This window comes from Hydra vulgaris, chromosome 07, assembly GCF_038396675.1.
Source record: "Hydra vulgaris chromosome 07, alternate assembly HydraT2T_AEP".
Lineage (NCBI taxonomy): Eukaryota > Metazoa > Cnidaria > Hydrozoa > Anthoathecata > Hydridae > Hydra > Hydra vulgaris.
Window position 1 is genome coordinate 5,284,220 of NC_088926.1, and position 13,335 is coordinate 5,297,554.

The 13,335-nt window shown below is 28.3% G+C and overlaps 1 protein-coding gene across 1 annotated transcript; it reads right to left on the bottom strand.

The window, feature by feature from the left end:
* Nucleotides 1–1,999: 1,999 nt before the first annotated feature.
* On the bottom strand, nt 2,000–12,909 carry LOC105850026 (macrophage mannose receptor 1). The gene is made up of 4 exons (XM_065800864.1): nt 12,729–12,909; nt 11,245–11,430; nt 8,847–9,035; nt 2,000–2,611 (listed from the first exon to the last, which is right to left on the bottom strand). The coding sequence occupies exons 1-4, from the start codon at nt 12,796–12,798 to the stop codon at nt 2,136–2,138; spliced, it is 921 nt and encodes a 306-aa protein (XP_065656936.1). The 5' UTR covers nt 12,799–12,909; the 3' UTR covers nt 2,000–2,135.
* Between the last annotated feature and the right edge of the window lie 426 nt (nt 12,910–13,335).

Sequence of the window (13,335 nt, forward strand, 5' to 3'; positions counted from 1 at the left end):
AAATTTTTTTACAAAAATTTCTACTTGATGTGGCTGGAGATAAGCTTGTATTTAATGTAATTCCTCCACCATTTGATGATGAAGATTGTGACAGTGATCTCAAATGTCACATCCATGTCTATTTGATGTAGCTGGAGATAAGCTTGTACTTAATGTAGTTCCTCCACCAAAACTTTATTTGATGATGAAGATTGTGACAGTGATCTCAAATGTGTTATGTAAAGAACCTGATATTGCTGTCTGGCTAAGTATTCATGAGATAATTTTCTATGGATATAATGGAGGTGGTTTGGTAAAATTGGTAAGCTTCTGTTCTTCAAAAATATGCTCTTCTGATTTAGAAGAACATATTTTTGACCATTTTCCTTTATATCATCCAGTTGTTGAACAGTTAAAACCGTTTTCTACAGGTGAATTAAATATTTATATTTAATATTTATAATAAACATTTAATATTTATATTTATTATTTATATTTAACATTTATATTTGATATTTATATTTAATATTTTTATATAATATTTATATTTAATATTTATATTTACTATTTATATTTAAAATTTATATTGAATACGTATATTTAATATTTATATCTGATATTTATATTTAGTATTTATGTTTAATAGTTATACTTAATACACCTCTACCTTTCTACAGATAAATTAAATATTTATATACGTTCACATAAATACATACACTTTTTTTTTATTATAAAATTATTGCATAATGTAAACTTAAACATTAACTTCTAGTAGTTGATATGTGCTTTGGGAAGAAAACTGGGTAAAGGTTATAAAGATGCAATAGCAAAATATGTTAAGAAGTTGAAGGTAAATTTAAGTTTAAGAATTTTTAGGAAAAAAATTAAACATGGAACTAATTTTTATTTATATACATTTTATGTATTTTAATTTTAATTATAATTAATTTTTTGTTATATGAAAATGAATATGAAATTGAAAACACGGAACTAATTTTTATTTATATATATTTTATGTAATTGACTTCTGCTAACTTCTGCTTTAATTTTTAATATGGTTTAGAAAACTGAAATTTATGTTAAAATTAACTTCAACCAAAACCTTCCAATGGGGTGGAAAGGTTACATTATTGAACACCACCATGCTGTTTTCTTAAACAAAATTGAAATACCATTATGATTATTTGCTGAATAATGTTCTGAATCTGCGCATCACAACATGTTAAAAACTCTGAGTAGATTTTCAACTTCTGAATTTAAATTGAATCATGGAGAACTTCTGAGAAGAGCAGAATAAGAATACTCAAGCTATAGAGTTTGGATGACATTAATTAGAAAATGTCAAATTTTGTGGAAAAAGTTTATATGAATTTTCATATTTTAATTTATTCTAGTAATATTATATTGTGCCTTATACTTTATATTTTGTGTATTTTATATTACATATTCGTTACTTTTAATACTACAAAGCATTAAAGTTTGTATGTAAAGCACTTTGTGGACTTCACTTTATATATTAATATGTAAACACCAAAATATTATTATAAGAAGTAATATAGTATTACAATATTCCGTTAAAGTATGAGAAAAAATTTTGGTTAGAAGAACACATTTGCTATTTTCTCTAAAAACTTGATTTTCTTGTCAGGATGCACTTCAAAAAATTTGTTCTCTTCGTAGATAAGTCTGCTTAATAGACGCTAATATCATGCAATTAAAATTTTTGAAGTAATTGAATTTGTAAAGAAAAAATACTACATTTAACTAGTGTTTGTTATATTTTAAAATATTTTAACTCCCGGTTTAATTTGTTTAAAAAACAATTAATCTGGGAGTTAAAATGTTTTAACCGAAAAACTATTAATTTTGCGTCTCCGCCTTTGCAGCCTCTAATTCAACTGGTCCAATGTTTGCCCCTGCTAGAAAGCATTTTATGTGCAAGAAGAACGATTTAAAAACCATTATAACGCTCTATTTACATATTTTGAGGCATCATTATTAATTTTAAAATGCAAAATAATTATTGCAAAAAAACCTTTCTTTTAAATTCATTAAAGATTCCATTTAAAAACAAAGATGAAAATAAAAAGAAGTATACTAGAAATACAATTAACCACTAAACATCGCCCGGAATATCGTGAAAATCCGCAAAAGAACTAAATATTCCTAAATGCACCGAATGTACCGAATATGTCAACACAAGTTTGTCCAACATTATCAACATCGCCAAGATTAAAAAGATCTTCATTGTTCCAAATTGTGATTGAATCTCCGTTTCTTAAGTAGGGTGGATATTCATAGTTCGTAAAAATAACTTCTTTATCGGTTGGTAGGTAAACAGGGTACTGATAATTTCTGGAAGCATCATAGTTAATTGCTTGGTTTGGAGATGGAAACAAAACCATTTTTTTATTATCACAAACTGAAATGCTAAACAAATTTTGTTCGTTTGTACAACCAAAGTTACTTCCTTCCCAAAATGGAGAACATTTTACACGACCACTTTGATGCACAAGCTTTACTCCTACTAATACACCATTTAGATTTATGGGAACGTTGGCTGGGAGATCGTTCTTTCCTTCAAAGCATGCTCCTTTTTTTAACAAAATCCACTTTAAATCCAAGCTTAATTCTAAAAAAAAAATTATATTAAGTCAATATTAAATAACAAAAATAATAAAAATAAAGGAACATGCTCGATTCAAAAAAGACTTTAGTAAACATTTTTTTTGAACCAAACGTAAATGCAATGATTTAATTTTTTGAAATGCTTAAAAAACCTAGCGGACCAATTTTCCCTATGCATGTTGCAGAGATGTAAAGTTGTGCTTAAGTGTTGCATATTTCAAGTTAGCACGATTTGCTTTAAAATATGATTTAAAAACTGCCGCCGTTATATGTAAAAAATTTGAATTTGGAAATAGTTTATGTAAGTAAAAGTCAATTTATAATAATAATATTTTCTCAATTTAATTAAGAAGGGTTCTCAACTATATTATACTTCAAAAACTGACCTTTTGAAACCACGGCCCTCTACTATACTAACACGTTTGTTATCATTGCGTTTCATTTCTGCAATAAGGCTTCTTGACTACATGAGCTAATGCTAATCTCATGAGCCTAACAGCTCACACATGAGCTGTTAGGCTCACGAGCCCTACAATGCAGCCAAACTTGCAAAATTTATTTACAAGTCCTTTGAGTGTTGGAGACAACTTGAGAAACACAATGTAATAGTAAGAGATAACGCTAGAAATTTTGTTACTGCTATGGAAGTAAAGAAGTTTTTAAACATTCCTTAGCTTGCCCATACACTGCACTTGATTGTAAAAGACGGTTGTCTCGACAATAAACACATTTTTTTGACTATCCGCTACCTGTAGAAATATTGTTGAATATTTTAAGCATTCGATAGATAAAATATAGGCTTAAGGTGGTAGTATAGTAATTAGCAAAAAAAAAAAAAAATCAACTTTTTCAAATAAAAAAAAATTCTACAATGTGTAATATAACATCAATAAGCAAAAAAAAAAAAAAAAAAAAATTATGACAAATCTTCTTCAGCATAATTATCGCTGAAGGCCCATAAATGGGGTAAACTGCGACAGAGATTTTTCAAGAACCCTTATATATTTTTTATTGAAAATTTGGCTGGTGATATATTACATTTGGCATTGCAACATAGACTAGAAGATTTTGATATGGTCGAAAAAATCAAAAAATATTTGCATTTGTGTAAAATTTTGCAATTTTGGGGGTAATTTATGAGAAAAAATGATTAAAAATTACTGAACGAGAGAAGCAATAAAAATTATCCTAGTGTATGTTGTAGATACTAATGTAGTGAGTATGTGTGCCAAATTTTAAGTAAATCTGATAATTGGTTTTTTAAAAAATCCACGTCGCAAACCCCAAATACATGATTTTGAGAAAAACACAATTAAAAAAAAAAGAAGAAGAAAATAGTTCAAAACTCACCACTTTTATAAGTTACACCTTCCAGTTCTTCATTTTGGTCACAAAAACCTTTTTTTATTGCTCTTAACTTTTTTCTTCTTGATTTTGCTTTAGTACTACATTGTTTTTCTGCTTTAATGATTCGTTTATTGTCTTAACGTAAACAGTAATTTTGCGCATTTACACCGAATTCCATTCCAAGCTCATTAAACAACTTATTTAAGAACTGCTGCCCTTCATTAAAATTTAGTACAGCTGAGGCTACTCCTATACTTAGAGCAGTTCTTTCAATAAATATATCTTTTGGGCATCGCTTCCATATCAACTGGTTTAAAGACTCATTGGGATTCTGCGTTTTTCCATGCAAACATTTTTCAAGAAGTTTATCGGAACCAAGGTCTATAAATATTGGTTTGATGGTGTTGCAGACAGCAGCGGGAATACAAATATTTTCTTTATATGAAATTTTGCCAGTCAGTTTGTCAGACTGGAATTTGCACCAAGAATCTTTGGTACGCAAACAAAACTGATGACGCGTTTCGCCATCACAACTTTCAGAACAGTGAAAAAGTACAGCTGCAACACTCTTTTTCATTCCATATAAATTTCCAACGTTTTGCCTTATTGCCTTACCATAATAATTTTGCAATGTATTTTTAACATGTTCTGTTAAGCGACCTGCTCCTCCTAACTTTTTGCTATCACATAAAGTTTCTTTATTTTGTTTTTTTAAGTTTCTTAATCTAGTACCAACACGTTTTTGAATATGCCCAATGCACTCTGCTTTTTTTATTTCAAAATCTCCATAAGGTTTTGCAGAAACGACATTAACATATGAACTGCTATCTCCATCTCCTAGAAACGTTGTATATCTCAAATCATTTTTTTTTTCAGAACGCAAAAATATTTTTATTGTACCACTTGATTCCATAGAGGAGGCTGAACCGGTATGACTGATTTTGCACTTTTTATAATGTAAGGAGTGAAAATCATTATATTCTTCATGATGTGTGTATTTTTTTAACTCCCATATAGAACACAACTTACAAGTTTTTGTTTCTATTTCGTAATCAACACACTTACCATTTTCTACAGCAACAGCTGTTACTAATCCATTGTTTGAGGTGTATCCACGTTTCTGCCATGATCCATCAAACCCACATATAATATCTTTAGATGTTTCATTGATTGATGGTAACTCATTTGCTGCATTTGACATGCTTTTGTCAACGAAACTTTGATAGACATCCAACATTATGTGCAATGTGTCATTATAGCAGTTTTTATTCATTGGAGGGTTCATGTTCATAATTCCACAAAATGTTTCTATTGCTGAAAATCCCTTACCCATTTCACGAAATGCAATTACTGTACGAGTGTTTATGTCAAAGCGTTTTCGTCCAACACAATTAATTTTTTTATCCATTTTAGCAGATGAAAAAAAAATCGTTTCCATTCACAATCACTGCAACAAATTTTTAGTCCAATACTTAGGCCATATTTTTTTGAAGAATCAAACTGCAAATTTACTAACTTGTTACATTCTGGGCATTTAAGGACCATTATTGCTTTTTTAAGTAAACCAAAGTTCATAATAAAGTTAAAGTCTTCATTTATCTGTTGAAGTTCATTTACAACTTCTTTGTTGAACAACTTCTTGTAGGATGAGGAACATGGTATGTTTTCAACTGAAGGTATGGCTACGGTTTCATTATTTTTACAGACATTTGTATGTCTGTTTCCATAAAACTTTCTTTTCTTATTTTGGTATACTCTTTTAGAAGATTGTTTTCTTTTCGTTCGACCCATTACACTTTTATTAAAATAAGATATTTTAAAAATTGACTGATGTATACTACACTATAGACTATTGGTGAACTTATAAAGAGCATAAATTAGCAATAGAGAGTGCTCATTCGCGTATAAATCGAGTCAATAAACAAGAAGTAACTGCTGATTAACAATTTTCATTATAAAAGTTGAGCATGAAACTGTTTTTATCGCTTATTTTATATAACTTTGATTGCAAAAACCCGTAGCAACCTGGTAAATAAAGCGTTGCTATGGATAAAAATTGATATTGAACAATTTAAAAGCAATTTCAGAGGTATATACTGATTTTTTTATTATAAAGCAAGATAAGATTTCGACACTACAATAGTTATATTAGCTAAAAAATGTATTTTTGAAAAAATGAATTTTTCAATTTTAATTACTATACTACCACCTTAAGGAAATCTCAGAAGATTTTAGGACAGCATAAAAACAGCATTTTTCAAAATAAACCAACATAATAAAATTGCACTTTCAACATGCTAAACCTATCATTTGGATAAAAAAATGTGACTCTAATGGTAACGCATTATTTACCAACCATTGCCCAACAAAACACAGAGTTATCAACCAAAGAATGGTATAGTTTGACTATCATTTCTGCGCTAAAAGTTTTTAAAGACAATGCACTTCCACCAAACTTATCAAAAGTGACCGCATCCGAAGTTATTCTAATAATAAATGCAGGTAATATTTCAATTGGTCGTATCAAGGACTACAGTAATAATCACTCTATGAAACTTTGCATCGACGTTATGGAGACTCCGAGCATGTATGCTTTTGCAACAACACTAGATTCTAGTTTTAAAAACAAGATTATTAAGAGCAAGACAGAAGCTAAATGAATGAAACAAGAGACTGGCTTTATTGATCGGTGAATTAAATACTTGGAAGATAATACTGAAATTACAGTTGCTGGAGGAAATACAGTATTATAAATATGAAAAAACTAGCACGGAAATATTTTACAACGCCTCTTTTTACTCTCTAGCGGTTACTTAGTTTTGCAGGGTTTGTTGGTGGCCGAAAAAGACTCCGTAAAGCTCCAGAGCAAGTGTAATTGGGAACAAGAACCAGTCGTTTTTTAACTATCAGTACTAACGATAGGAGTACATCTAAATATTGAAAAGATAACAATCTGTGAAACTCCGTGTTATTCCCTTACACTATTACTTAACAATATATTATTTGTTACTTATTAATATTAAGTTTTATACAACATACATTTTACGCATCAATATCATATCATTAATTAAGTTATTGCTCACAATGGTTTTTTCACCATTAAAATCTGTATAGGTACTAAATAAGCAATGCGTTTTCAAATACCACATATTTAGTTACCATAATATATCATTGCTATTAGTGTATTTAAAATAAAAAGAATCGCAACAAAGAATCGGAAATGGAATCGGAATCAGCAGTTTTTGGATTTGATCCATCTCTAATTATTGAATTTTTTTAAGAATATACTAAGTTGTGTGAAAGTTTATTTCGTTTTAATGAATATTTAAAACCGTTAATAATCATTAAATTTTTATTTAAAAGCTTGAATATTCAAAAAATTTGAAAGTTCAAGAAAAAATCTGATAGTTCAAGAAAAAATTTGGTAGTTCAAGAAAAAATTTGGTAGTTCAAGAAAAAATCTGATAGTTCAAGAAAAAATTTGATAGTTCAAGAAAAAATTTGGTAGTTCAAGAAAAAATCTGATAGTTCAAGAAAAAATTTGATAGTTCAAGAAAAAATTTGGTAGTTCAAGAAAAAATCTGATAGTTCAAGAAAAAATTTGATAGTTCAAGAAAAAAGTTTACTATTTTTTTTTTATGTATATATCTTTAAATATATTTAATTTTTGAAATAACGACAAAATTCTATGCGGAAAAAAAATTGAAAAAATAAAAATTAATACGTTATAGTTCCGAAGAAAAAGATCGTTTGCCTAATTAAAGTCATTATCAATGTTGATCGAATGAAAATTTAAAACCGTTAATAATCATTAAATTTTTATTTAAAAGCTTGAATATTCAAAAAATTTGAAAGTTCAAGAAAAAATCTGATAGTTCAAGAAAAAATTTGGTAGTTCAAGAAAAAATTTGGTAGTTCAAGAAAAAATCTGATAGTTCAAGAAAAAATTTGATAGTTCAAGAAAAAATTTGGTAGTTCAAGAAAAAATCTGATAGTTCAAGAAAAAATTTGATAGTTCAAGAAAAAAGTTTACTATTTTTTTTTTATGTATATATCTTTAAATATATTTAATTTTTGAAATAACGACAAAATTCTATGCGGAAAAAAAATTGAAAAAATAAAAATTAATACGTTATAGTTCCGAAGAAAAAGATCGTTTGCCTAATTAAAGTTATTATCAATGTTGATCGAATGAAAATTAATGTTATTGTAACGAACGTTTTTACTAACCTGTAAGATTTAGTTGGTTAATGTTGCCCAGCATAACCCAACATTAACCCAATGTTAGATCGACGTCGGGTATCCGCTGGGATTGATTGCACCGGGTGAACTATACTGCTGCGGGTTATACGGGGTTTTTTTGAATTTGTAGAATTTTATTTTCAAAAACGGTTGCTTTGATTGAAACAAAATGATGCATTGAAAAAATTAAAACCTTTTTCCAATAGCAGTGCATTTAATTAATCAAATAATGGTTGAAAAGTATAGTAGAGTTTTCTGTTTCTATTAATCAAATCATGGAAACATTATATACACAGCCGACGACACCGGGTTACCTGAGAGGCACTAGCTCCCCGACTTTTTTTTTTTTTAAATAAATTTTTAGAATATACTTTATTTTAGAATTGATATCTGTTTCCCTCCACTTCAAAATCCGTGTCGTCGGCCCTGATATAAACCTTATAAGTAGATTAAGGTGTTTTCTTTTAATTTAGTCCTAGCCAAATTTTTGCATTTAACCAGTAGAAACTTAGATTTAATTGAATCTTAAACTACATTTTTTTGCATCGACAGAAATAGCGTATTTACCAAATAAGTATTTAATGTTAAAATAAAATCATTTCAAATTTTATGTCAAACTTTTCTAAAAAGTTGTAAATAAATATTTTTACCTTTATTAACTTTACAGATATGTCCATTCAGACGATCACATGGATAATCATTCCAACCAAGGTGATTAAATTCACCACATTCTTCTATTCCATTTGTATTACTAGGTTCGCCAGGTGCCCATTTTTGGAAAACCAATGGCGTTCCGTCAGACCACACAAAGTTTCGGTTGCTATTAACGGCATTGAGACCTTTATATTAAAAGTTATAACTTTAAAAATATGTTTCCTTTATAAGCAATTTATTTTGGTATAAATTCTTTATTTTATAATTTATTAACTTCCAACAAGGCAGCAAGCAACCAATTTTTAATTTGAAAGTAAAATGGAAAGTATTGTAAAAGAGCAAACAAAACGGTTTATAGAAGAAACGGTTTATAGAAGAAACGGTTTATAGAAGAAACGGTTTACAGAAGAAACGGTTTATAGAAGAAACGGTTTATAGAAGAAACGGTTTATAGAAGAAACGGTTTATAGAAGAAACGGTTTATAGAAGGAACGGTTTATAGAAGAAACGGTTTATAGAAGAAACGGTTTATAGAAGAAACGGTTTATAGAAGAAACGGTTTATAGAAGAAACGGTTTATAGAAGAAACGGTTTATAGAAGAAACGGTTTATAGAAGAAACGGTTTATAGAAGAAACGGTTTACAGAAGAAACGGTTTATAGAAGAAACGGTTTATAGAAGAAACGGTTTACAGAAGAAACGGTTTATAGAAGAAACGGTTTATAGAAGAAACGGTTTATAGAAGAAACGGTTTATAGAAGAAACGGTTTATAGAAGAAACGGTTTATAGAAGAAACGGTTTATAGAAGAAACGGTTTATAGAAGAAACGGTTTATAGAAGAAACGGTTTATAGAAGAAACGGTTTATAGAAGAAACGGTTTATAGAAGAAACGGTTTATAGAAGAAACGGTTTATAGAAGAAACGATTTATAGAAGAAACGGTTTATAGAAGACTACAACACTAATGAATAAGTTTGAGTGGAAAAATCTAAAGACTGGTGAGAATTTGAAAACATTGATGTGAAAGGAAAAAAACTAGATGCTAAAAAGTATTTAAAGCATAAAAAGACAAATACAGTAAAAATATTCAAGTATGCTAAATGACGAGTCGCGAAAGAGTGATTTTTCGATAAAAAAATAAATGACGATTGATCGTTACAGTAGTTTCATTTGTAGAAAAGAGAAAGAATCAAAGAAATGAAGCAAAATATGCTCAAACATTACAGCTAGAGGAGAATCAATTAATTTTTAGAAAATCATTTTGAACCATACCTAGGAAGAGAAAACGCTTCATTAAAAGAAACAGCCAAATTATGATAACAGTGTTCTATGCAGAGAAAAAAAAGATAAGAAAAGGAGAACGGAAAAGAAAGTAAAAAAAAGCAGACATATTAAAGTGATTACCAGATGCTAAATTGCAATCAATTGTTGAAATGGTTTCTATGAAAAATCATTTAAGAAAAATAATTAAAGAATGAGTCAACTCAATAAGGTTATTGCAATACACCAGCATTTAAATACTAAAATCATTGCAATAGATATTAGCAGAAAACAACTGCGTTCTGTTTGGGTACCCCAGAAATGGTAATCACGAAGAATGTTGATCTTTCATGACAATATTAATACTGCAGTTTAAAAAGAATAATTGGATAACCTCAGAAATTTTTAAATGTATCCAACTAATGCACGATTAAAAGTTGTTTTTAAAACAGCAAACAAGTCATCTGAAAAACGATAAGATTGACATCTGTATAGCTTTTCAAAAAGCAATTTGTCAAACTCAGCTTTTTTACATGGCAGTTATTGAATGCCGTTACAATCTGCTCCAGATATTTCATTATATTGAGGCACCGTTTCTATTCTTAACTCAACAAAAAGCCCTATCGTTAACTTCTCCTTATCTTTATCTAGAAAAACGAATCCTACAACGCAGCAGGAAATGGGGCAGGTTGTACTGGATTAGGTGTTGCCGGTAACAGGGTTATCATGATACTTTTGAATTTAAAGATGATTACATGGTCATATTTTTATTCCTTTAATGAATGAACATACTACAACAGTTCATACTTTAATAAATCAGATACTAAAACAGGTCAAAAGATCAGATTATGTTAAATATTTTAGTAAACTAAGTACTTAGCTTTATATGTATTTGGTTTCATGCAGAATATGCAGAATGTTTTTGAAATTCGATCAATGTACACTGTGAATTTATTTAATGTGTGTTTTTTAAAGTTTTTATTTACCATTTTATCAATGTTGATATACCATTTAACTTTTATTAATAAACGTTTATCATTATAAGTTTTATTACAATAACATACAAAATTAAGTGTTTAATAAAAAATTAACGAAAAAGTTAACGAAAACAATGTAATAAAAATGAAACCTACCAATAAAATAAATATTGCCTTTTAAGTTTGATTCAATAAACGAATGTTCATTTTGATCAACCACACTTAACAAATTTCCTCCATTTTTCTTACATTCTAAATTGGACTCCATCCAGCTTTGCTTTTTGTTTTCGAAAAGGTAGCAAGAGTTTTTGTATGCCAACCAACCAGCAGGACAGTTATTTACTGAAATTTAGTAAGAAATATGAAAAACTCAATATCTATTTTTTTTAGTATATAACTTTATAAAAAATGAATATTGACGTAATACGATTTTATTCCGAGACTTTCCGAGTATTCAAAAACAACTTTTTTTATGTTCAAAGAAGATTTAAAAAGTTGTAGATTGTATGACTTAGGAAAACATAAAGGTGGGAAAGAGTCCCAAAAGGTTAAAGTGCAGGGAAAAAAACTGGACGTTAAAAGTTTTTAGAGCATGCTGAAACAGATACAGTAAAAGAATGAGGATTTACTGTACGATTATTCACCTATAATGAATTTTGGTTAATGAAACTATACTAATAATTGTTTCTTTAAGCAGCGACCATGCTAATATTTGTAGAAAAGAGAAAGAGATGCAACTTAACGACGGTGGGAGAGGCTCAGGCTTGGCAGATAGAGCAGGTCCAACTCCTTTTACAATGCGATTTTGAACCTTGTCCAAACTCCTCAAGATACCGAGGTTCATAAGTTGTTGTAAAATAAGCTTTCAGATTAAAATGAAAACGTTTTAATCTTTCCTTATTGGATTCTAGTTTTGTATCAAATTATATATATATTCTAGTTTTGTATCAAATTAAATATATATATATATACGTGAAAAGTACCAAACAACCGAGTATTCACATAACGACTTGCAACTGCTAGCACAGAAAACTGGTATCTAAGATCTAAGTTAAAAACTCAAAAGTCTTTTTCTGCCGTTATGATAATTAAACCAACCAAAGTTGATACAGATATTAAATGGCTGTAAAATAGAAGGAGCCATTAGAAAAATTTAAATTACATTACGTCATTTTTTTCAAAGATTATTAAAGGACAACACAAAAAATGAAATTAAATTGAAATTAGTTGTAACATAAAACAAACAAAAAAGTAATAAATTAGCAAAGACTGAACATCTGAACAGTTCAGATAAAAATGAAGCAACGAGTCTTAGTGACAACACCTGCGTTAACATTTTTACGCTTTTAGTGTTTTGATACGTAAAAAATGTAACTTCTATTTTGGCTATTTACGCCTTTGTTGCACCACTCGCCTCCTCAAATATCGCATATATAGAGATATATGCGATATTTGATTGAAAAACCAAAATTTTTGTGGTAGTGTATGTACAGGTGCTTAACCGTTAAGTGCAGGTGCTTAATCGTTAAGTACAAGTGATTAATCGTTAAGTACAGGTGCTTAATTGTTTTCGTGCTCTAACTAAAAAAATAGTTAGAAGAGTTTTAAAAATTACTTTAAATAAATTCTTTTTTAAATACCTTTATTCTCTTCAATAACCAATCTATGTGCGTTGACAGTGGTTAACAAAAGTATTATGTGTATCCTCATTTGTGAAGTCTCGAGTTCCAAAACTCCGAGTCTCAAACCAAGTATTCAGATTCCAATTGAGTATTATTTTATAAATATATATATACTTTTTGAAATAAATTCATTTAAAACTTTAAAAAGTATTTAGTTCTTTAATTTTAATTGAAATATATGCTTTTATAAAAAAAAACTAAAACAAATTTAATCTTTATATATATATGTATATATATATATATATGTATATATATATGTATGTATATATATATATATATATATATATATATATATATATATATATATATATATATATATATATATATATATATATATTATATATATATATATATATATATATATATATAATATATATATGATTTTATATATATATATATGATTTTATTTTGAACATTATTTTACAAAAAACATTATACAAAATATTTTCTCCATAAGTTGAGTGCTCTACTCAAGTCGTATACGTCAATGGAGAAAACGCACTTGAAATATTCAGTCAAGAATACTTCAATTCCATCTATCAAAAATTATAAAATACAATTATTA

Excerpts from the sequence above, each read along its gene's own strand:
- LOC105850026 (XM_065800864.1), bottom strand. The coding sequence starts at position 12,798 with ATGAGGATACACATAATACTTTTGTTAACCACTGTCAACGCACATAGA. Across the intron at positions 11,431-12,728 it reads GGTTATTGAAGAGAATAAAG|TAAATAACTGTCCTGCTGGT; the intron begins GTATTTAAAAAA and ends ACTAAATTTCAG. Across the intron at positions 2,612-8,846 it reads TATCTGTAAAGTTAATAAAG|AATTAAGCTTGGATTTAAAG; the intron begins GTAAAAATATTT and ends TTTTTTTTTTAG.